The sequence below is a fragment of the Bombus impatiens genome, unplaced genomic scaffold, assembly GCF_000188095.3.
Source record: "Bombus impatiens unplaced genomic scaffold, BIMP_2.2 scf_0640, whole genome shotgun sequence".
NCBI classification, from domain to species: domain Eukaryota; kingdom Metazoa; phylum Arthropoda; class Insecta; order Hymenoptera; family Apidae; genus Bombus; species Bombus impatiens.
The window spans coordinates 1,454,421-1,480,277 of NT_177059.1; the positions used below are offsets into that span (position 1 = coordinate 1,454,421).

At 36.3% G+C, this 25,857-nt stretch overlaps 1 protein-coding gene across 2 annotated transcripts in view; it reads right to left on the reverse strand.

Annotated features, from left to right (window-relative positions):
• Positions 1–231: 231 nt before the first annotated feature.
• LOC100740546 (neural-cadherin-like) overlaps positions 232–25,857 on the reverse strand; it is a 100,169-nt gene continuing 74,543 nt past the window's right edge. For both annotated transcript variants that reach the window (XM_033322514.1, XM_012389341.3), the window contains exons 2-24: positions 14,618–14,761; positions 13,136–13,251; positions 11,618–11,782; positions 10,226–10,363; positions 9,486–9,672; positions 8,798–9,031; positions 8,406–8,578; positions 8,098–8,247; positions 7,502–7,807; positions 7,105–7,378; positions 6,792–7,000; positions 6,102–6,434; positions 5,806–6,012; positions 5,035–5,306; positions 4,745–4,950; positions 4,447–4,589; positions 3,656–4,267; positions 3,233–3,533; positions 2,808–2,997; positions 2,471–2,712; positions 2,002–2,217; positions 1,770–1,925; positions 232–1,618 (exon numbers count right to left, since the gene is read on the reverse strand). In XM_033322514.1, the coding sequence (XP_033178405.1) occupies positions 1,509–1,618; positions 1,770–1,925; positions 2,002–2,217; positions 2,471–2,712; positions 2,808–2,997; positions 3,233–3,533; positions 3,656–4,267; positions 4,447–4,589; positions 4,745–4,950; positions 5,035–5,306; positions 5,806–6,012; positions 6,102–6,434; positions 6,792–7,000; positions 7,105–7,378; positions 7,502–7,807; positions 8,098–8,247; positions 8,406–8,578; positions 8,798–9,031; positions 9,486–9,672; positions 10,226–10,363; positions 11,618–11,782; positions 13,136–13,189 (4,878 nt within the window). In that variant the 5' untranslated portion in view covers positions 13,190–13,251; positions 14,618–14,761 and the 3' untranslated portion in view covers positions 232–1,508. The remainder of the gene's footprint in view (positions 1,619–1,769; positions 1,926–2,001; positions 2,218–2,470; positions 2,713–2,807; positions 2,998–3,232; positions 3,534–3,655; positions 4,268–4,446; positions 4,590–4,744; positions 4,951–5,034; positions 5,307–5,805; positions 6,013–6,101; positions 6,435–6,791; positions 7,001–7,104; positions 7,379–7,501; positions 7,808–8,097; positions 8,248–8,405; positions 8,579–8,797; positions 9,032–9,485; positions 9,673–10,225; positions 10,364–11,617; positions 11,783–13,135; positions 13,252–14,617; positions 14,762–25,857) is intronic.

The following is a 25,857-nucleotide window of genomic DNA, read 5'->3' on the forward strand; positions in this document are numbered from 1 at the left end:
AACTCTCTTTCTATATATATATATATATATTTATTTATTTATATTTATTCATTTATTTATTTATATAAATCCATATTTATAATATATATATATATTTATCGTAATGTCAATAATAATACTATCAATAACTAATGTGGGTGACGGTGACGGCGACGATGACAACGATGAGGATGGTTCACGACTCGCGAACAACAACTAAACGTGTCTCTCTCTTTCTCTCTCTCTCTCGCGCTCTCTTTCTCTCTCTCTCTCTCTCTCTCTCTCTCGCTCTCGCTCTCTTTCGTTCTCTCGCTCTCTCTTAAATAATCCCTATTTTTAGTACGATAGACCACATTAGGATCGTTCGCATCGCGCGAACCAGGAAGGCGTCGCGAATGAACCATTTTACTCAAGATCTCTCTTCCCTTATACTCAACAACGTCAATATACGAATTCATGGTACGTTACACGGCGAGTTCCTATTAGCCGGTGCGCGTTCGCGGAAGAAACGAAAGAATTCCCGTCAGCTAACATCTGAATACGATGAATAAGTTGAGTGGGATTTAGAAGACGGATAAATGAGAAATGCCCTTGAAAGTATCATATACGGCCACTTGATGACCCAATGTAGATGAGGTAAAACGGAAACGATCTATCACGCGCACGGCTGGCAGTAGTAACGTGTTCACGAATATAATTCCAGTAGAACCGATGCTGTCGCGCCGATGATAATTTTAACCGATCGAATACCGAGACATCGAGAACGGTTGTACCGAGAAATAGTAACTATGACTGTGACTAAAAATAATGAATCGTACATATATAATATATATATATAGATTTATTTTATTATAATAGAAAAGTCTCGCGTGCAGGCTGACACGCGCGAATTCACTACGTATACGCGTAACGTGCTATACAGATAGGTATTACACCCTTCGAGAATTATGCGCCACCTACGGTGTGTCGTGACGATTGACCATGATTCGATAGAGATTCTTATTGCGATAGCGTTCGTTTGTTTTTTCTTTTTTTACGGCTGAGGGAAGTGGATAGAAAGCTGTTTTCGTGAAATCGACATCGACATCGACGAGTAGCTTCATTTTTATAAAATTTCGACCAGAGGATGTTAATTCTTCTCTCTCTTTCTCTCTCTCTCTTTCATTTTCTCGTAATCGCGCACACCGTGTGGCCGCCTCGTTCTTGTTCGCGTGTGCACATCGCAAAGAATATGCGCCTGGAAACGTGCACTTGTTTCATCAACAAAACGGAACGTCTTTGTTGCTCGAATAACGCAAAAAACACTGGTTTTTACGGTTTCTTCGATTCTGTCGTATGTCTTCTTTTTCTTTTGTCTTCGTAATAGAAAGTTCGTTCGAGCACACACGTTTCTTAGGGGATAGTCTCTTTCTTCATTTTTCCTTATTTCTTTTCTTCCTTCTTCTCTTTTAAGCTCACGCAAACACTGTTTCTTCGAGGGTGTACAAATCGTGCGAGCTTACAGATTGTAGAGATCCTTTACGATATTCTTAGTCTTCTTCTTCGCTTTCTTCCGCCGGTCCGTACATGTCGGCTAGCTTGTCGAATCTCGGTCCCCAAGCACCTAAGTACTCGTACTCGTGCTGCTCGTCGTCTGTTCCTGTTGATTTTAAAATAATTATTCACATATATCTTTCTTACTCTTATAGGTGAATCAAGCAACAGTCGAGTATCCTTTTTGCAAAGAATCTGTAATTGGTAATCTTAATTTCTATTCATTTTTAATATTAAACGAAAATAGAAGTACTTACCGGAAGCTAACGATGACAATGAACCTGCGATGCTTCCGCCACCCTCGTATGCATAATTTCGTAGATCATCGAACGGTGGTGCGTTTGGATCACTGTCAGCTCTCTTTTTGTGGTCTTCTATAAAGATGCCCACGTTTGGTTCTGGTCCTAGTGTGTCTGTAAAATATTTGCAATGGTATGAATATCCGATTATCCGTTATCTTGGATGTATATAACAACGAGGATTACTTACAGGGTATTTTACATGGTGGTAGCTTCCCGCCCATTTCTGGAATCGGGCCACCAATAGGAATTTGAAGCGGGGTAATGTCGAATGCGGTCATATCATCTTCTCCGCCACCCTCGTCATCGTAGTTGATGATATTTTCTCTCACGTCGTCATCAGGCCCAGGGTACTTAATATGAGATTCTCTTCTTCTATTATAGACGACAAATACTAAGACGAGAACTACAACGTAATACGAATATCATTAATCACTTTCTGTATTAGTTGATTTTTTAATTCTTTTGATGTTTTAATTATCTTTTTCGTAAAGATACATTTTCTTTTCATTTTTAATGGACGAGGAATATTAAAGGAACGATACTGATTAACTATAGTAGAATTCTTTTAGTCAGTGTGTAATTTTTCATTCTAGAAAGTTATGTTTCTTTCTGTAGCTTTTTACGCGTGTAATACATCTTGTCCGCGCGATACTTACCAAGAATAATCAAAAGACAAACTAAAATAGCTGCCAAAGCTCCCATACTGAGTTTCAATGTTTGTCCCTCTTGAACGAGCTCGCAATTTTCTCCCCAGAAACCATCGGGACAAATACATCTATATCTAAAGCGTGGATCTTGATTGATACATCTACCACCGTTCAAACAAGGATAATCTATGCATTCGTTTTTGTCCATGCATCCTTTGCTATCAGGCGATGGAATTCTTCCTTCTCCACATCTAGGAACATAGACAAGATAAGATTTATCAAATCATACGTATGTACACAAACATGTAAATTAAAGATAGCGTTCTTTAAATTTTGCAGTACTTACGTGCAATCATATTCGTTCCAAAGATCGATACATTCGAATGGTTCTGGACAAATGACGTTGGCACAGGGTTTATTCGAAGGACAGTTTCTTTCCAAATTTCTGGCCATTGTTGCTTGACCCCATTGTGTTCCATTCATAGCGGGTGGTAATGGAAGATGTTTGCCCTCTAGTCTTATGTCATCGAGACATCCTGTTCAAACGAAAAATTATATTAACTTCCCCCTCGCATCATCCTATGAACACTGAAGTCTTTTTATAATTGCATCTTATTTTTTGTATTTTATCACGTAATGCCTTTCTAACTATTTAATTCTGCACCTTTCTGTTCAAGAACTTTTGTCTATATATAATTGAATATGCCATTTTCCACAGTCTTTATCTCTATTCTTCTTCAATTTGATTATCGAAAGTTATAAAATGTTTACCTTTCTGATAATCCGCGTACACTTCAAACGTCCGAACTCCAGTGTACTCAGCCTTGCCGCCCGCGAAAACTCCTTCTTGTTTGTCAACCAATAGCCACTGGTGTCCTTCGAAGGAGAAAGTTTCATTGAATCTTCTTCCTTCACCACCATCCAATTCCAAAGTTGCAGCTGATCCGTATCTCGATACTCTAACTGTATGCCACTGTCCATCGTCAACAGCTATCGCAGTCAGCCATATGTCTCGTTCCTCGGTTCTCAGACTGTTCAAATTGTAACGGAAGTGCAGTCTGCTGTCCTTGATCTAGGAATTAAAAGATGCAATAACTATAATTGAATATTTTATTAACTTAATTAGCTAGTTTCCTTTCTTTATTTAAATGAATATTATTTTCACTTCTAAAATGTGATAACGTGAATAATCACCTCCAAAATAGCGTATTCTCTGTTATGCTGATCGCTGACCCTAAACAATTCACCATGGACCTCTCGGGTGCGGAATCTCAGTTGTACTTGAGTGGAATATTTATCCGGTTCGAACGACAACGCGTATTTGACATAACTTTGTGGTTTGAATGTCGTTGGTATAGTGGATGTCATACATCCTGGACCAGTCCATCCTGGGTTACATTGACATCTAGCTTCAGTGAAGCTTCCTACGCAAGTACCGTGTTCCCAGCAACGGAAGGTGGATTCCTGGTTGTTGCAGATTTCCTCGGTTTGAGGGCAGCCAGCTACGCTGTTTCTCGATAAACCAGGATGTGCTAGATCGTAAAGCTTGCTATTGTGAAAGAGGTTCTTGATGCAGCCATCGAAACCTTTACCAACTGGCATATGCTTCCACTTGTAATGAGTTGGATCGAATTGCTCGACGTATAAACCACCGATTTGAAGTGGTGCGTTAACGTTTAGATATTCGTTGAAGGGTGGTATGGTGCCTTGAGCTTGGCAACTGGTGTCGTTGAATTCTGGTGGCGTACCGTCTTCCGGTTCTGAGATATCCGCGGATTTGCAATAATCGATGATTAATTTCACCGTCTGTAAAATAAAATAGGATTCCGTGGAATTAATTATAAGGGATCGTTGTAAACTGGATGTAATCTAGTTATAACCTTATCCTTCTAGAAGAAGGAAATCATTTTAATAATTTTAATTTTATTTTCTCATTTTGACACATATAGAGATATTTAAATTATGATTTAAAAGATAATTCTGACCTCCGTGTTCCAAAAGATGTCGAGTCTGTGCCATTCTCCGTCGTCCAAAGTTCTTTTCGGCTTCACTTTTAACTCTAAAGTACCAGAACCGAAGTCTATCAACAGTCGAGGTATTCCACGTTCCAGTTCAACGGATATAAAATCTGCAAATACGTTCATTGCGTAATAGTATATTATTTCATTCGTTGCTGTAAAAATCGCTGATTTATTAGACTTAAATTCTGGCAAAGACATCATAGAGGCAGCTATTGATTACCTTAAGAAATCTATTGTTATCTTATGATCTATATTTGCTTACCAGAAACCATAATTTCGTCAGCCTCAGGAGGAACAATAGGCCCATTGTATAATAGTAATCCGTCGGGTTTCTTAGTGATGAATTCGAAGCTCAGATGACTGTTATCGCACATTTCTAGTGCAGGATACCAAGCCCAGCCATTTCCACGGAAACTTCTTGCAGTTTGCTGACATCTTGGACCATTATATCCAGCAGGACACTGACATCTACGTAATAAAAAATGCATTAAATAAAATTAATATGCTAGTACAATACATCACATGTTAAATTTCACCAGTTGTCAGACTTACGATAACCCAAATCGGCCTTCCACGCAACGGCCTCCGTTATAACAAGGGCTGTTTCTACATGATTCCCCTTTACTGAAGTTCCGAGCTCCGCATGTACATTCAGCGATTACATCCACCCGCACACCCACTAGGGCGGTTCTGTTTGCATTGACCATGTATGGTAAACTGCTAATATCCAAGGTGTTTGTGCAACTACCCTCGCATACTTCATTCTCGTAATAACACTCGTCGATGCCGACCATCGTTATGTTAATACCGACCTCTTTCTCGATCTAATTAAATTAAAATTATTTTTTAATCAAATTGTGTGAAATATATTTTAGTCTTTATTTAAGTTTGATTAGTTTTGCGATTTGGAGACCTTTCATTTATTACTATAAATTATAAAACAGGTCATTTCATGAAATCCTTGTTTCAGTAAAAACAATATCCAATTTATGAAATATTGTTATTGACCTCATTAAGTATTAATTTATGTAATAATATCGGATTGAACGTTGTTGATAATTTATTCATAATAGGATTTATCCCTAGTACGTAAAAGGGTCATGAAAAGGATGTATCTCTGATACAAAATTTTGCTAAAAGCTGAAATAATCCAATATTCCTATATTTATAATAATCTGATATTTTCACTGATATTCCATTTAATTAGAAGCCAAAAATATTCAATGGGAAGATTTAGAATCTTAAAATGACTTAGATGGCAAATTTTGAATTATTTACACTATAACAAATTGAAATGCCATGAATTAATTCATATTAACTTACTTCTTCACGATGCATTAGTACGATTCCATTCAATCTTACAGGCTTATAATACGGCGATCCGTGGGCCGCGAATCTGACGTCTGTCAACGGTGGATGCATTCTACGTAATTGAACGCTAAACACGTCTACATTTTCTCTATCGATATTTAACAAATGCGCCAATTTATCTCTAAATAATTCTGCTTTGCTACGCGATATAGTTTGTGACTGGAGGAGAAAAAATGAAAAATTCATTAAATATAGATTTCATATAAAAAAGAACGAGTTAATAGTGTACAATTAAATAGAATAATTACTTTATAATCCCAAACACGAATGAAATCTTCGTCTGTTATACCAGATATTCGAACCGAACCAGAATTTAATACAGCTTCGAAAGGAATCGTTTTCACCGTGACTGTCACGTTTGCTGGGACATCTGTTTGCGTGTGCTTCCGATCGTAGACTTTGAAACGTAGATGATATCTACCGTCGTGAATGCCTGATTTCATATAAATCATACCGGTGTCCTCATCTAGCTTGAATTGAGCGTGCTCTAAACCCTCCCAATAGAACTTTTTATCCGGTAGATCCCAATCGTCCAAATCGAATACGTAAACTCTGCCTATTTCTGTGTCTGGTGATTGTCCCTGTGAAACGAACTCGACCAAGTCAAATTATATGAACCTTTAATTATAATTATATATTGAATAATAACTTTGGAATATAATCTTTAACTCTTTGAGTATTCATTTAGCCAGATTAATGTGCTATTTCATTCTAACGTATTATAGTATTGAGTTTTCAAATAAGTACAGTAATTATGTAATTATAGCATAGTAATTATATCACACGTAAGTCACGTATGACAATAGTATCTTGATTTTATTTACATCTTAGTTTCTGGGATAAAAATTGATATTAAACAACACGAATTCCTTTACTTCCAAAAAGTCAAAATAAACAGAAAATTATGTGAAATTTAAATATAGAAATGAAATACATACTGCGTAGTTATATACAAAAATGTCCTTTGATCCAGGCTGCATTTTGTTATCGTTAATATCCCCGATAATAACAGTTAAAGTACTGGTCCCAGACATCGATGGAGTTCCTGTGTCTTTGATAACGATCGGTATCAAGTACTCCTTTTGTTGTTCTCTGTTAAACGATAGTAACGATGACACAATAGCCATGCCATCCCCGTTCGCTCCCTCTGCAAGGAAACAGAAAACCGGCGTTTGTTAGCGAGAACTATCGAACTACAACTAACAACGTTCCACTGAAACGGGAACGTAATGGGATTGGATTCAGACTCACTGTTATCGCTCTCAACTTTGAAACTGGCACGAATCACATCGTCTGCCTTTGGATCCATCCTGAAAGTAAACGGTGGTCCATTGCTCTTCGATCGATCGTCGTCATCCGTCGCTGAGATCTCTACTACTTTTTTCTGTTGCGAGTGTTCCTGTAGCACGGGTCTATAATCTTTCAGAAATCTTGGCGGATTATCGTTTATGTCGTGTACGATTACTGTTAACGTGGCTGTCGCTGTTTTAGGTGGAATTCCATCGTCGATGGCCAAGATTTTCACCTGAAACAAATGATTTTTAGTTTGGTTTGTCTCGAATCTAAGTAGTATAATCTAAATATTAAATAAATAATACAAGTTATTATCCGATCAATATTTTATAAACAATATGGTTTTACGATTTACCTGATGCCTTGGGGTTTCTTCGCGGTCGAGACTCCTCTGGATCGATACCGTGCCATTTTCGTTGATCGAAAATTGCCTCTTACGATCGGAACTTCTATCGATCGAATAGAACACTTTGCTCTTACCACCCTGATCAGGATCGGTGGCTGTGAATGTTTCGAGACTGCTTCCAATGCGAGCATTTTCAGGAACCGTGGTCTCGATATTCGCCTTCTCGAATTGCGGTTGATTATCATTTATGTCGCGTAGCTTCACCACTACCCAGGAATAGGCAACGTGATACTTATCGTTGTCATTGTCTTCGCCCTACGAGGTACAGGATATTACAGCATAGTATCACAAAACAAAAATCGTTGATTGAAAATATAGAAATACAAATAGAATGAGATATGTTTCTGAAAGATTGTAACACAAAAATGTAAGAAAACAACGTGACTCGTACTTTATCTTATAACAAGACGAAGAATGTACTAAATATGCTAGAAAATGATCTCATTATTTATGGAGAATGGGTATGGGAACATAGAGTAGGAAGATAACAGTAGATTTAAAAATATAAGTTATCTGTAGAATTGTGTAATTTTTTAATTAAATACCTTATCGTTAACTTGTATCCTAAATCTGAATCCGTTGCTCTGCAATTGGTCCTCGTAGTCCAACGATTGCACAATTTTCAAGGAACCCGTGCCATCGTTATTTCTTACCATGGTAAATTTATCAGCACCGTAACCACTGCTCTCGATCACCTGCGTTTGTAAATTAATACGATAAACGATAATTCTACAATTATTTTTCTTCGACCGTTATAAGAAAACTTTTTTGTTAAATCAATTAACGTAATTTCTTTAAGAAATTCGGGGAAAGATACGCGAAGGAACGATTCGAGTGACGCAATGAACAGTACCTTATACTGGAATTTATTGGTCTCATCCTCATCGTGTACAGTGACCGTAAGAATTGGCATTTCCGGCAAATCTGGACCTTCCGTTTCGTCTACCTCCGTAAACCATTCCTCCTTTGTGAATTGCGGAGGCATATCGTTTATATCTTTCACTCGTATAGACGCTGTCCCCGTCCCTAAATATTGGAAAAATGCCATCAAAATCTCAGTAGATTGTAATTGAAGCAGGAAACAATTTTAGATGGAAAATTTAAAATATTAAATACAAAAAGATCTTGAGATCTGATTTGAAATAAATCTGATATTTCTATCTTTAAAACACTTTATACTTTATGCGTTAATGAGTTAAAATTTCCAAAGATCTTTCAGAGGTTCCATTTTAATTTTTAACTTACCCTTTAACCCCCCTCCATCCATTGCTACCACTTGTATAGAATAATCTGGCGTGCGTTCTCTATCCAAACAGCATACTGCCGTCTTTATCACACCGGTTTCCGATTCAATTTCAAAAATTGGCGAGCCAGTTTCCTCCTCGATGACATTCTTTTCGATAGAATAAATTAGTTTTGCGTTTGTACCTTCGCTCGGATCGTCATAGTCGACCGCTGTCATCGTCATTACAACCATTCCTGGGGAAAAGTAAGGAAAAAACTGATCTTAATCGTTTGTATAGAAAAAGCAACGTAAATGATAAAATCTTTAACTGTAAAAAACTAAAATACTAAAGTACTTATGTACTATTCTTTCTTTTTTTTCTAGATAAATACACGTCTTACGTATGATGCTTTCTGTATTTATTTCATTTTTTTTACAAACAATGTATTTTTATCAATACATACCACTGAGCTGTCAATTAACAATAATCGTTTTCACACAAACCTTAAATTGATACTTAAAGATGTCCATTTGTTCTAGATTGCCAATCTAGATTATTAAACGTTATTTAAATATAAATCGTGTCTGTCCATTCTCATATTTTCAACAATGTATCACGAATAAATCATATATTGCAAAGACTATGTTAACACATCGTGAAAGAAAAAGCAATATTTCCTTCATAGTGAAAATGTAATCTAACTTTACCTGCCGTTCCGTTTTCCGTGACGTTCCCGAAATAAATGCCTTGTGGGAACGTAGGTGCATTGTCGTTGATGTCCTTCAGGTTCACTTGAACGTCAGCATATCCAACCAAACCTTCTCCGCCTTCATCTTGAGCAAATACAGTGAATCGCCACTGCGGTCTTCCATTTGGTTGATCCCTGTCCAGTGGCTGTGGAGTAACACCGAGATTACGACCCTAAGTAACTTAGGATGAGAGGCAAATCTAATAAAAGAAGCTTCGCTGAAACTTCTGAGCGATTTTTTCCTCTACGATACTTCTTGACGACAAAACGTACTTTCGACCGGGACTACGAATTAAATACACGATTTTATCGTCGAAAATTTAATTTCTTTCTTTCGCTGCTGCATTGTATCAGTTTTAAATAAACTTAAACCGTAACTTTCGAACGATTTAAATAACTTTTGTACAAAAGCAGCAAGAGGTGATTTGAAGTAGAAGTTTTAAGGTACTTAGAGAGGTGTTTTAATGGATTTATGAGCTTACGTAGAAATATTTAATTTGGCACGTGGAGTTTGTGGCGAGCATTCTCCTGTTTCGATAATTTTTTGGCATCCAAGTATTAAAATCGTTAATAAATAAAAAATTAATAAAGACAGAAAGTATTCGTTGTTAGCGATAAAAGAATCAGTAATCGAGAATTGAAGTTTCTACATACACTAATTTTGATTCGTGTTAATTAAATTTGGCAAATGGAACAAACCTTTAGAACGTAAATTTCTCCGCTGGTGCGGTTGATATCGAATTTGCTATTCGCTGGATTATCAGGATCGATACCCTGACCAGTTAAAAAGTAGACGATATTCTGTGGCCTATCCTTATCCCCATCAGTGGCTGTGACCTGTGTCAAAAATTCATTATCGATAAATACATTGTTTCAGCAATTTATTATTATAATTACCAGGTCGTTCTGCAAGCGATATCGTACTTGTACACATATGTAACTTGAAAATATTCCAAAAATTTAAGTCTAATAATTTTATAGTCATTTTTAACGAACATTTTTATAATTCTTCTCTTTATTATTCTTCAATTCCTCTGGCAGGAATTAGTTAACGTTTTGGATATCAAATATTTGTTATTCGTTGCCACATTCAGGCCTGCCATTGTGTTAAATTTCTTATTCTGTCAATCAAAATATACGAAACCCCGAAATATATGAAAACTGTATGAAATCAATTAAAATTTCGTTCGTGGAATAGAGTGGATAATTTCCACTCGTATTATTTTAAATACTTTTATTTTAAATACTTTTGGCTGGATTTGACATAAATATGTATACTTAAACGACAAGTTTAATAAAAATGTCACATTCGCATTTGTTTCCTATTAATTCATCTCGTCATACGTAGGTAATATAATATATACGACGAAAAATTTATACGCCATTGATCGTGATCTGTAGATTTCGTGTTTTACGTTATATTCTATGCATTATGTCCTATACTCTATGCTGCATATTTTACATTTCGTATTATGTATTCCATATTCTGCAATCCATACTTTATGTCCCATATACCTTGTTTTATTCGGGATTTTACGTTCTGAATTCTATATTAGCCCGTAGATACAACGTGCTGCTGTCCAAATACTATAATTTCCCTTTATCCAGAAGTTCGTGATAAAGGACATACAGGGAAGACATAACGATACCCTGGTCGTAATTGGATAAAATAAAAATCGAATTCACGTCGAACGATTTAACGAATCAATTCCATCAATTTTCCAGCTAGCAATTTTCCAGTATAATATCATTCTCTTACTATTATTCTATTTCTTTACCTGGGATTTAGGACGATCACGTTTGACCGAATTATACGTAAAGGTAATTGAAATATACGCAGCTTAGAAAGAGAAGGATTTATCGACTAGCTAGACAATTTAATTACGTTGGCGATTTCTGAAGATAAGAATTTGTCACGGCTCCTTTTTAAATTAAACTATCGTATATTCGGTAACGAATATCGAAGAATTCGTTGTAATATTTATCACTTGTGTCGGTTCTCCGACCCTCAAAGTATAAGATTCAATTATAAAGTGAGTACGAATCGCTTGGTAAATTATGCACCAATTTCAGAATAGATGGAATAATTACCCCGAGGACGCGTTTAGGCAAAGTCCTGTCATCTTCCTCTGTGATCTGCGTTTTGTAAGTCGGGCGCTCGAAGACAGGCGGATTATCGTTTACATCCTTCACGTGTATCACGACCGTCGTGTAATTTTCTTTCAAGTTATCAGACGCGGTCAGGCGAAGCTCGTACTGTAAGATTAAAGCAGAACAAGTGGATAACAGCGTTTGCAGCTGACTCGAGTTACTGCACCGACAGCGGTCTCTTTCTGGGAATAATGGAAATGCAACTTTCGGGCAACAATTTACGGATCGTAAAAAAAATAAGCAGTTTATTGTAGAAACAACGGAGGAAATAAATTATCGATAAAATTTCGGATGAATTCGACGAAACATACGTTTGACAGCGAAACTTATCTCTTGGTTACATTTTATAGATCAGAAACCAGCGGCACGCGAGAAGCTCGGTACGGGAAGTTCTGATAAAAAAGTTTATAAAGATCGAGCGCTGCTGTCTATTTAATGGACCAAAAAAAAGTTCATAAAAACGAGATTACTTTTTTTTTTTAATGGAAGTTATAAAAACAGTGGACTGATGAAACCGTTTTTAAAGCATGAAAGTCTTTTTTGCAGCAATACGTAGAATGGACGAACGAAGTTGAACAACCTTACGCTTTAATGAAACAAGGCAAAAAGTAAAAGATTAATCAAGTAAATTGGTGCTTTAATCCTCGCGAGAGACCATTCTCTTTTCTAATTTTCTAACATAAATTCGACGTAAAATTGAATATTAAGAATATAAAATATTTCATAATCGCGATAAAATATCAGATAGAACGTGAACATCGTGTACCTTGATTAATAAAACGAATTCATTTTACCAAATAATACGTACGACAAAGAACGATAAATCGTACGGTAATAGGGATAAAGCTATTTAAAATATTTCTAAACTATCGAATAACGTGCGATCTCGTGTAATTTTTTATTCTTCTGTATTCCTAATAATTCATACGACCGATTGACTCGATTAAAAGTAATGGAAGGAAGAAAATTAGAGGAGAAACGAAAACGATAAAAGTGGAATGCGAAAAGTTCGGAATTCATGAAGAACCGACCAAAACGAAGCGAATGTTTTGACGAAGCGACCCGCGCCAGGGTATGGGAATTTGATTAAAACGAAGCGTAGAGTGATCTGATTTCTCAGCAAAATTTACGATAATGTCATAGCTACGATACGTCGGAGCACATGAAACGAAAGACTTATTAAAGCAATGACAAATGAGCGGATAGGAAACGTGCAATAACCGCGGAACTTTTCGCACTATTTCACGGTTTTTATTGGACCGCGAGTGATAAAACGCGATGCTTGGGACACGGTTAAAAGGATTAAACAGGGACGTATCGAAGGCTTTCTCGCTCCTCTTTCTCTCTGTTTTATCTATTTCCCTGTGTTTTTGTTACTTCCTTGTTCTATTCTTCTGTATTTTTCTCCACCGCTGTCAGTGTCTTTTCTTTTCGTTCGTGATACCATGATGTACTAACCCTTTTCCTCGTTTCGTAATCTAATGCACCTGCGACGTAAATGGCGCCAGTCATATTCTTCACGGCGAATGCACCGCCTATGTTACCGCTCGTAATCTCATATCGAATACGCGAGGCTGTAAAATGCAGAGAAAGATCCTTTCAGATGAAATTCCTTAGGAGATTGCGATGACTCCGTTACCTGTCGCTCTGTCGTTCGTGTGTCGTTTACAAAACGATCGGTGTACGCCAGAGGGAAACGTCTTAGATTCTTCTGCTTATCAACTCGCTGAACGAACAACGAGTTTATATTCGAGAAACGATATATATTCTATCATCGAACAATTTAATATAACTACGAAATAAAATATTTCATTTGTCTTGCAACGAACTTACGATTCTAACAGTGAGATTTATTAAAATGGTCATTCTTTAAATTTTCACTGGGAAAATTTCCCCAGAGACCGTATTCGATCATAAGTAGCGTCAACGTCAGTTTCCCTCTGACATCCTTTCTCATTTACGGGGAAAAAAGGAAAAGAAGACTGTATCCTTAAGCAGGTTCTATTAGAAGGTAATAAATCCATACGTCTAAGTTCTTAATCGAGGTCTATCGGATAAATATGTTTCGTGACTTTGCTTCAACCATCTGGTATTTAAAGTTTTGTAAGCAGTTTACGTGCCTTTGGATCCGAGTGGCGAAGAGGCAGATGGATTTTAGCGAAACTTGTTAGCCAGGTTAAGGATACAGAACTTCGAGACGAAGTATAAAATCATTATCAGGAATAAAGGGAAGACATACGACGCGAACTTCATCGGTACTCCGTCAGAGCTGATACCTTCGATAAGCGAAGATACTTTTTCTCATTGTTTGGTAGACGAAGACATTTCCATTTATTAGAAAATACGATACTAGATGTGTAGTTAAATATATGTTGAATTGATTAGCATGACATGGATATTTTTATACAAATCGGAACGTTTACGGATTATAATTTTATGAAAACTACGTACGAAATATTATTACTTTAATATACAGAATCGCATCTTACCTTCATACGCGAAATATCAATTTGCAATTTACAATATCGTTGCTTTATAAAATTTTTTCATGGAGAAATAGAAAGAAAACAAACTGTAGCTGTTTTCATACAGCGGTATTTATCTTTACCACGATGCAACAGCGTTGTTTTGTCACTAGAAAAGTAAAGCAAACGTTCCAGAATATTTTTTCCATTCTATCTCTTTTACCATGAAAAGCAATCTTCCCTTCAAAAAACTTTCGAAAACTTACAAAACCAGCGGTACAAACGATCAACTAATTAAATATTGACATGGCAAACGTCTCAATCACTTCTCTTTCTTAAAAACCTCTATTCCTGATACCTAGCGTTCAGACGAAACGATTACACGCCTCAGCGTCCGTTTCTTTTTACGAGCTACAAGCTTTAGAAGTTCATCAAAGTGAAAAATGATCGCGCATTTGCATATATGTTCACTTACACTCGTCGTGATCTTTGGCGGTGACAGTGAGAACCGTGTGTTGTATATCCTCATTTTCGTCTACTTCAGCCTCGTAGAGGCCTTTGTCGAAGTAAGGCGGATTGTCGTTCTTGTCAGCTATTCCAATACGAATGAATTTCGTCACTGAAACAGACAAAAGGCAGGAAGACACGTTTAGGTTTCGTTCCATTCTCGCTACGATACGAAAGTCAGTGAATATGGGTTGCAAAGTAATCCCTCTGAAAGATTCAAAAGCCTGTTCTCGTATTTCCTTATGATATGTCTCTTCAAGATGCAAATTCGTTTCCATCCAGATTTTCCTAAGACTCGTCATATCATTTACGAAGGCTTATATATACTTGCCGATAGAAAACTAGCGAACAGCCTGTGCATCGAGTGGAAAGTTTATTTTGTTCGCTGGATAAAATCGCATATACATACGTAGAATAACATGACATCTACTTTGAAAATTCGCAAGTAATTTCCATGTATATTGCGTGCATATTCGTGGTGCTCTTTGCCTCAGGAGTTCTCCATTTTTATACCGCTTTTTATGTTTGCGTTCTAAGTAATAAGGATGCTGGTCTATTATTTTTCTTAAGAGATGTTACGTCGTTAATTTTGTTTTTAACTAAGTAAATATGTCACGTATTTCTGCAGTTGTTACCTTTTACGTTCCAGATTTGCATACATTCACGCACGCACACATGTACCTTTTCTCCCTCTCGGATGACATTTACGTATATTAGGTCAGTTCTTTCCAACAATCAAACTTTCATTTTACGCAAAAATCGGAAAAAAATTCATTTCTGCAGCTAATGCTTGATTCTTCTCATTTCACTTCATTCATTCTGTTCGTTTCACGTAAATATTTAAATATTATATTGCACGAAGAATACGTTTTTGTCGTATAGAGTAATTTTGAAGTATGTTTCAAGTTGTACGATCGTTGTTGTTTTTGTAATAGTTACGATTTCTACGATCTTTTATATTTTTAAGCAAATAGAAACGTAAAAATGATATATCTACCATCAAGAACGAAAGAAACATCCTGTCAACGCGTTGCAGGCACGCTAATATTAAAAAATAATGTTAACCGATTGTGCCAAACGAGCGGTAAGTTGGTGGAAGATCACACGCGTTTTGGATTTGTTACTAATTCCAAAATTCAATTTCGCGGAACAAGTAATTCATCTCTGTAACGTTTAGCGCAGATAGTAGGTCAACGAAACGCATACATCAGACTGAAATTTCCTACTTGTCGATTTTCATTCGGGTACGAACAAGATTGCGTGGCGTTCTCGACTTGTTCCCAGAGCTTGATATTTCACGGTTAATTTATGCAGATAATTTAATGGAAAATTCATGTTCGGTAATTTATTAGCTTCCGTTGCGGATCGGAGATTTGAGAAACCAGGTATCGATCTTCACGATAAAATAGTTAAACGAAGACAGAAGTTCATTACGAAAGCAGCGACGGGTACTGATTTATCACGAAATCGCAGAATATGATCAGTGAAGCTAATTTTTTTTTTTTATTCATTTTACTAACCTCTCTAAAATTAAGGTAGAAGAGGAAAATCTCCGATTAAATGCTACTAAATGGTAACTTTGTTTCGTTAATTATTACTCGATTTTATACTTAAATGTTCAGTTCATAATATAATTAGGTATATAAAAAGTTGCAGTAAATTAATGACGTTAAGAAAGAACGTTTTCGTAGTAAATTGCTGTATTGTCATCGTATCGTCATTGTATAGAAATTCAAACTTTTCTCGACAGACATCATTAACAGCTCCAAAACACGCTCGTTAAAATTCCTTGCTGTTCGTACAAATTGTACAAATTAACTACTGCAACCATTCGCAGACTTTTCTAAATACAGGCACCTAATACATCGTGAGAAACAACGTTTTCACAACAGTTTGAAAAAAAAGCATGTTTTACGAAAATAGCATGTTTTACGAAAATGATGGTCGCAGAAGTTTAATTTTTATGATTAACAGCACATCGACAGGATCACCGTTATTCGAGTACGAAACAAATTCGAGCGTATTCCAGCGTTGATTTTCACCGAGCTAGAATTCAGAGTGTAACTGGCTGCCATCAGCGAAACGATGTATCCGAAATACATATCTCATATCTGCGCGCCACTAATAGGCGGATTATTAAGATGAATTCTCGCGTCAATTTGCTGAACGCCCTGGATGCAGCATCGCTCCAGGCAATTTGCCTCCGCCTATCTTTGAGAGTTTAACTTCCCTCGATTCTCTTTCCCCGACAAATACCCGTCTGATTAAGTCAATTAGCGCGCCACACCATACCGAAATCGTGCTTCTGTCTTCCTGTCATTCGTGACTGGAAATCCTAAATTCCATTTGCGATTAATCCCGCTAGAAAAACTATTCGCCTCAACCGAGTGAATTTCGCGCGAACCGATATCGTTTTTTCAGGATTTTCACAACCGATTAGATGGCATTGGATGGATAAGACAGTGCAACAAGAGGAGTCGCCTTTTGCGGAAACCAGACTGACAAGGATTGGAATCTCTTTGAGAAAACGCTGTCTTTGTTGGGACGAAGATTCGCGCGATTCTTCGTTCGTGGAATTTGTGGTATCGTGCGAGCGTATGGAGGATGGGACAGGAGTTTGTGATTGGTATGTTGGCTTTAGAACTTCGTAAAGGAAGTCTCATAAACGAATTGCTTACGACGATCGAATTAAAAATAATTTATCACTTTCTTGTTAAGAAGACAGAAGCACAACTTATTTTACGAAACTACGACTTGAATATATTTCTACTCTATTTATGTATACTAGCACGTATACATAGTTTGGACACTAATTTTGTACGGTAAAGATGCTTGAGTTTTATTAAATTATATTAACGAGGAATTAATCTTAAACTTATCGACTCGTAATGTATACACGATTATTGTGTAGATGATTATAGTTAGAGAAACGTAATAACAGAAACACAGAATAAAGATATAATTACACTCGAGGCGAAATAAAAAGAAAGCGAAATGAAGCATCGTTCGTCAAATGTAATCCACCATTATCCTTTTATCTGTGTTTCGCAAAAACAAACGCAATCTCTCAAAAAGCATCGCTACATCAGAATTAGAAAAAAAAAAAAGAAAGGAAAAGAAAAAACAATATAAAATCCATTTCCACCGATAGGCAGCAATAACGTTAAAAAGACGAGAGGAACATTGTCAAACACGTTCCCAATTCTTCGTGCTTTCACCGATTTTTTCATATTATTCATAGCCTTTCATCTTTGTTGTCGTTTCATCAAATTAATTTCCGTCGTGGAGCGATGAAAAAATTGAGGTACACGGTATAACGTTTACACAGAATGAAGAACAGGCACTGAAGGAAGGCTGAGGAATTAATTATGCTGCGAGGCCCTTCCGCAGCGATTACTCTTTCCAGCCGGGTAAAACCACCCCGACTCGGCCGTAACAATTCGACGGTTTTCTTCTCTCGATTGATTCGTGACCCACTTTCGCTCGACCGTAATTCTTAATGCGCGGCTTTCCACGATTTATTGCTAACCAGAGGCGATGGGATGGCAGAGGAGCATCGAGAGGGTGGTGAAAAAAGAGGAGACGGATGCGGGTACGCCTGCAATATCCGGATTTCTCGGTCGAATTCGACCGAGTATTTCATGCGAGAGGAAGATAGCGATTGTTGATCGATGTGCTCGTATGTTCATGAAAATGTAGTTTCAAAATGTGGTCGAATTGGTTGTAGAATTATGCCAATGTGCAAAGGGAGACTTGTAAACGGATATTACATTATTGGAAACAGCTACGCTCTTCTTTTCTCACGCTGTTTCATTTTATACCCTTGGTTTATTTTTTAGTTGGAGCGAAAACTTCGAAATAAAATGCGATAGCGATCTAAAAATAAAAGTACTTCTATAAAATGAAGATTAAATGTCAATTTTGTAGCAATGGCGCGAAGATGAATAGAAAAGTGATATTCTCTACGAGTGACGCATACGACGCTGTCAAAATTTATTTCTATTTTCATACAGCTAATATTTAATTAGAGGTGCCATCCTTTTCGTTTTATTTTCTACCTTACTTTAGGAAACAGTATCACAGTTGGTTTAGTGTTAAACGTGCAATTAGAGTTTACTGTAGTACATCGGTACATTCCGCTTTAGTTGCACTGTGCGATCTGTTTAATGACGTGGAGTAAAAAGTGTATGTACTATTCTGGGAAACGAGGTAACCTGAGATCGAATTGCGAACGAGGAAAAGTAAACTTTCACGCAGTAAACTAATTTCTTTTCCGAAACTTTTTCTTAGACGTATTTTTAAAGAATATTTGTTAGAATAATTCATACGCGTTATTCGATACATATCCAATGAATTAAAAAATTCTTTCCGAATATATCTAAACAGAAAAAATGAAGTTTTGTCAAGTATTAATATTAGAAATACATTTTTTATTTCAAGTTATCGCGAAGCAAATATAATTGCGAAGCAATTTTATATTTATATCAATGATATAAATACGAGAGGAAAATCGTTTACGAATTTATGAAATGCATTTACTATCTTCCAAAGGATATTAGAGCGCCGCTGCGCCGTGTGGGAAGCCAGATTATTATAATTTACCTAACAAGTATGGTAATAAGTAACATTTACCTAGGTATCTAGTAATTAAACATCAAAAGAGCGTAATGACCGGATACCTCATATATCCAACACTAGCCACAAACAATATTAAACCAGTGCACGGTGGTCTATGTATAGATTATTATATCTATACGAATACCACGGAACCATGGTAATAAGTAATACTTATGTGTATATCTAAGCGTTTAGTAATTATAAATCAAATGGTTATAGCAACTACATTTCTCGAATGCGTTACACAAGTGATATAATATTAAAACGGATGTATTAAAATTTATGTTGTTATACCATTGCTGATATTTGTTTTATGCGTTTAGGCAAATAATACAGTAGCTATTTTTAAACTTTTGTAGATATTTTATATAATACTAAATTGTCGTAATTTGTATTATTACGATCTATGCAGTAAGGAAGAAGAATAAATAATGCAAGTATATCTCATAATGCAACAGGCTATAGTTTCGTGTTAAACTTACTATTTTATAATCAAAATTTCATAAAAAAATATTTTTGGAGAGACGTTACATTTTTCTTGTATTTCATAAAAGCATCGATTTTCTAAAATATTCATTTTATTTTATTTATCACATTCTTCCAATATTTCATAGAAAAATTTATGACCGAATTTTTCGCATATATGACGCTAAAGTTTCATGATATTTTCAATATGTCCACTGCAGATCCTTGTACTAAATATTAATAAATAACTTTCACGGAAGACTTATTGCGAAACTCTACGTTTTTCTCTTGGTACTCTGCCAAAATTTCGTGATTTATAATTTTTCGGACATATTCGAGTACCGTTAGAAAAATGTATCTATGTCGATACATTTAGAACATTGTAGATAATTTAGTAGTTCTTCTATCGATTCATGATACTCTAAATCGTCCTATACAGTAGGTTTTGATAATCAGCATAACAGTTAGAAACATATGTATGTATTTAAGTAAATTTATAAAAATCAGCGAAACGTATCTTCGCGTAAATAAAATTTGAAACAGGCTCGTGCCGTTTGAATTCGCTGCATATAGTAACGATCAATAGTAACATGGACAGATAACAATTTCGTTGGAGCATCTAATAATTAAAAGTCAAAAGAGCTTAATGACCCAAACAATTCAACAGAAAGGGCTGATGGAATCGCGACTCTTCTGATCGTGAATTGTGATTCGCAGTAAATATGCCGGATGCAGCGGTAAAATAAATTCGCCTCTCGCACGGCGCGTGCAATTTAAAATTTACGAGGGACAGACGTTGGCGGGGAACGCGTTAACTTTTAACGGTACGGCAATTCATACGGTGGATAACTAAATGGCCAACGTGCTACGTGACTATCTATCCGCGGCAGTGAGTGTTTGGATAGACGTACAAGCTCTCGTGAAATTTATTTGCGATTTAAAATGACTGATTCGCGAAATGTTAACAAGGACAATAAATCTTCGCTTAATCGACCGATGTTCTCAATTTCTTTGTTAAAATTTCATTGAAAAGGAGTATATGTATGTATAAATATCGCAAGTTTTACACAGTTGTTTAGTGATTTTCAAATAATATTCTGTATATCATATCTTTTCTATGTATCGAATCAAATTTCTCAAAATCAAATATAATATTCTTTATATCATGTGTCAGGTAATAAACAAGCTTTTTAAAAGTTATCGTTTAGCGATGTAAATTTTAGTAAATTGAAATAAGAAATATAATAGATTTAGATAGAATGGCAAAGAAAATCATATGCAAGATATGCGTATACCTTTTATTGCATTTATTTAACAAATGATTTATTTGTAGAATATTTTTTAGTTCTGACGACATGATCGATTCCTGCCAATAGGTATACGTAAGTTATATCTTTTCGTTGGAATAATCTTTAGCATTTTATGTGCGTTATCATTTTCATTTGCGTTATCGCTCACTTCACTAAAAGACTGGTAATAAATTATCGATTCAATTGATTTGTTTTACATATTTGAAAGTATCGACAAAGGTAGTATTTGATTTATTTCAAATTTATTTATTTTTTTAATTTGGATGAAATAATATTTTTTATATTATTCGTTTCATTATCGAATTGTTGATCTGTAATACTAGTCGGAATTGATTCGAAATTTCTTTATTTAAATTCTACAAGCGATCGATTACATATTGGGTTTGAAAAGGTTGATTCAAATTCAAATTCTTTGTGATAAAAAAAATATGGTACTCTGGCTTTTGTGAAATTTTTCTCTTGCTTCACGCTCTGCTGACTACACTAGCATGAATTTTAAGATAAACACTATACGAAACCGCAAATTCATCTTTACTATTTGTTCAGTAAATATCGCGAACATATTTTAGTTGGTTATTTTAGTTTTTAAACTTTCAGTTTACCCTTTTAGACGAAAAAGATAAAAAATGAAATTACGTAGTCATAAAGCTTTATCCTATTAATGAATGAAAAAGTTTATCTCAGACTTCCAACGAACAAATATTTTCCTCTTTGCACTTATTAGCAAACTAATAAGGAAAGAAGAATTTTAAGGTAAGAGGCTTCTTAAAATAAGAAAATTAATCTTAATGAAAGAGCTATTCTCTTATTTAAAAGAAATATTTCAAGTAAAATATATCAACGGCCCGAGGGATTACTAGTTTCTTAATATCGTGAAACAGGTATCTGACGTATACTTCGTGTACGAATGGTTTAAATTTGTCATTACTCTTCGATCGAACGCTCTTGTTTTGCAACGCTGTACCTCATCGGCATTCGAATGTGGTCGCAATCACTCGTCAGTGATCTGTAAACTGAGCGATCCTGCATTTAACAAATGCGATCGTTAACTATTACTATTCCTGTGAGACAACGACATATCCCTCTATAGAATTTACGCGCTCTTCGTTACGACATTTAGTCGCTTCTCTGATAACAAACTGAAATTTATTACAACACGTGCAGTCATAATGTACCGAATTACCGGAAAATCTGTCCACCTTAACGATTCGAATAAACAATCGTGGAATTTTTTTTGGAAAAAGAGTTCCACAAGGCAAAATGACGAATCGAGCGAATTACATGGAAAATTTTACTTGCATTTATTTAGTACGAAGTACGTTCGAATTGATAATTATCACGATCGTAAAAAAGCTTTGCTTTTTTTATGAGTCACGATAAATTTTTATTTTCGATAGTCTTCAAAAAGCTCGCTAATCGTTAGAAATTTCAAGATAATCGAAAGATTCAAAACGATCCGACGAGCATTTTTACACGTTTAACGTTTAATATTAAAATTTCGCTGCTTAAGAAACGTGCGAGGTGGTGCAATATGTCGGTATACAGTTTAAACGATACAAAATTTAAAGCAATTGCAGCTACAGCTCGACCAAGCTGCGTAAAATCTTCCACAAGTATCGTTAACTGGACTCTGGAGTTTAAACTATCCAGAGCCAGAAACAACTTTGCCTTTAATGTTCGATCCGACCGGATATCGAGAGTGACATTTAAATACATTCTGTTTTCATGAAATGAAACTTGATCAGAAACTAACAGAACTGCGCGAAACCTCGAGGGACGACGATTTCCCGTTTTTCTCGTTCACCATTTCCGTGGAAAGTCAGCTGCGTGGTCGTGCTACGGGGATCGTGCTACTTTTTGGAAAGTTTTCTGCATAAATCATAACGGGTTATTCAAATGTTCCGCGCGATAAACGCTTCGACGAAGCTTGATTTCCGTTGGCGCCCATTTGCAAATTCCATGCTAAACCCAGAGTCACTGTTATTCCAACGGAGAAGATTGGAATTTGCAATCGTGCGCTATTATCGTTGCGATATTGATTCCCGAAAGAAAGTTACGACGTTGTAAACATCTTCGAAATCGGGGCCGATGTGAAAATTGAAATCGAAGCGCGACGCGGGCTTGCATGCTGTAAAGCACAGGAATCATCTAATGTATATGGTATGTTCGTAGCTCACTCGATTTAGCACTCTTGTTTCTCTGCGAATAATTTTGTAAAAATGTTTTTCCGTTTGCGTGCTATCGAGTTTTTCGTGAAATTAATTCCTTTTCTATGACTTCACAGCTGTTCCACAATTTTGATGGACATTAGAGAATCGAGAAAATGAAATTTTCCATCTTCCATCGAAATGTAAAGTGAGCATTTTCAAATATATTACAAGTGAACGCTCTTACGTATATTTTTAATTCATTTAAATTTAGTTCAATTCTTTTAATTTTAATCACATAATAATTAAATTTCAAGATTGTAAAATAATTTACTATATTCGTAATACGAAATATCAATTTGTTTTATAATATGTCATAATACAATCTATTTATTTTTAATTACAGAGCTATCAGAGTATGTGTAAAAATACAAATTTTATTATTGATCGAATAATTGATCAGTCAAATTAACGACTATGATTTTGTTTGCAACAGTGATTCTTTTAAAAAATTACTATTCAAACGATCACAACGCTACGATGCTACAATACTATAACGAAATGATATAAAAACATGTACACGAAGCCTATAAATTGCTAGGAATACAACAAAAAATAAAAAAAAATGCCCAAATACGGGCAAAAATAAAATTTCAATATCGATAACGATCGACTGATCAAATTAAATCCCATAGCTATGATTTCACTTCCATTCGATTCAATGAAACAAAAATTCCACGATTACAATAGAATCAATTTTCTCTATCTTTCTCTATCCTTTTTTCTCTCTCTCTCTCTCCCTCTCTTTAAGTTCCATCGACGTTAATGGTCTCTCATACATAAAAGCATCGAAGCTGCTCGTCGCGACCGATGGCAATAAAGCTGGATGTCGTCTTGGCATGGCGCGAGTTTACAAATTTATCGGTGGACTTAAATCGTGGAAACGCGCTGCCTCGTCCCGTGTCGCCCATTAAATTCACGGAGGAACGACAGAACAAAAGTTTAACGAGTTCGAGAGGCCATCGGTTATCGGCCGATAGATCGAGGAGTTGCACAGGATGGTCGGGGGTTGTTTTCTCTGTAGCGTGACCAGCAATAGCTACACCCAATGACGCCACGCTGTGGACGTACAAAACGCGTTACTGGGCTACGGTGTAAGAAATCGATAAAGCCCCCAATCCCACTCGCCTTCTAACCCCTTTCCGACCACTTTCCAAGCTCCAACGGTCCGGAGAAGCTTATCCTTAACCGCGCCCTCGGATCACTCGATTGCTTTCGAAAATACTTGATTTCTGTTGCTTCGACTCGCTCTCGCCATCGTTCATTCAATACGAGGTCGAGGGAAATGTGTGCGTCGAGGAAATAAAGAACGGTGACGGGGCACGCTCACACAAAGGGTGAGCACTGAGCAATCGCTTAGAAACGATTTGCACGGAACCGAGGTTGGATCATGGCCAAGGAAACGATTAATGTAAATGATTAGGGTGGTCTAGGTTCAGGCTAATTTTAGTCACATACCACTCGACCAGCTATGAACGTTTGTAGTCTAATAATACCGACGATATTCATTGGAGTACCTTTGATATTGTACGAGATCACTGGAGATATTAGGCTTTCTATGTAATGTATTTTAGAAACGAGTAAAGAGAAAGCACGTACGGGTGTATATTAAACATTAAGCATAAAGTGCGAGATTTCGGATGTTCTCATAAATCATAAACTTATTGTTATTTTCTTCCGGATACATGACATTAAAATTGTCAAAAGTTTTCTGACACCATTTTTTAAAACTTCATGCAAGTTCTATACCTTCTCGTAGCGCATGCAAACAGGATTAATTTTAAAAATATAATTGCAAATAAACAGCACATATACGATATAAAAGTATAAATACAAACAAAAAAAAAAAGTAATTGTATATCGTCAAGAACGCGGGATAAATATCTGGAACTCAAAAACACAGATCTTGGATCTTCCACGTAAATTCTATACATGTTCTCACAGACGTGTTCAGGCTCTTCTCTGTTTCTCCGATCGTTTCCAACATTAGGAGAAAATCTTGGCCGTTGAATCGCATGTTGAATGTAAATCGTATAACGGGGAAGCAGGCGTGTTAAATCGTACGTGCGTGAATCCGTGTTGTAAATTCGAGATTGAAAATTTAAGGCACGGTTTAGAATTTAGGCGAACTTTCGATCGACACGAGAAGGGCCAGGATTGAATGAAGACTAATGGATCTCATCGATCTTTCTTTTTTCCCTCCCTCTTGACTTTCCTACTCTTTTCCTTCCCGCTTCGCCACCTTTCGCGACAGACTTCTGAAAAGAACGAACTCGAAACCTGATTGCCGCGCTTTTCGCTTAATTGGAATTGTTTGCAACAATGATGTAATCGAGTATCCAATCGCGCGGAGATTGCTTGCAACGAAAGGAAGAGCAGAGAAGTTGGACGAGGTGCGAACGAATTTTTTTCGCTTGTCTTGTTAGCGTCGCTCCGGACGACGCGATTGCCCGTGAAGTTTCTCGCGTTTCACCGACCGGGAAATCATTTTCACGTTTCCCATTCGTCCGTACTCGGAAATAGAGATAAAAAAAGAAAAAAAAAAATGGGATGTTCAAAGCGTAAAAGTGGATGCACGATGATCCGACAGAACCGATATTGTATTAAGT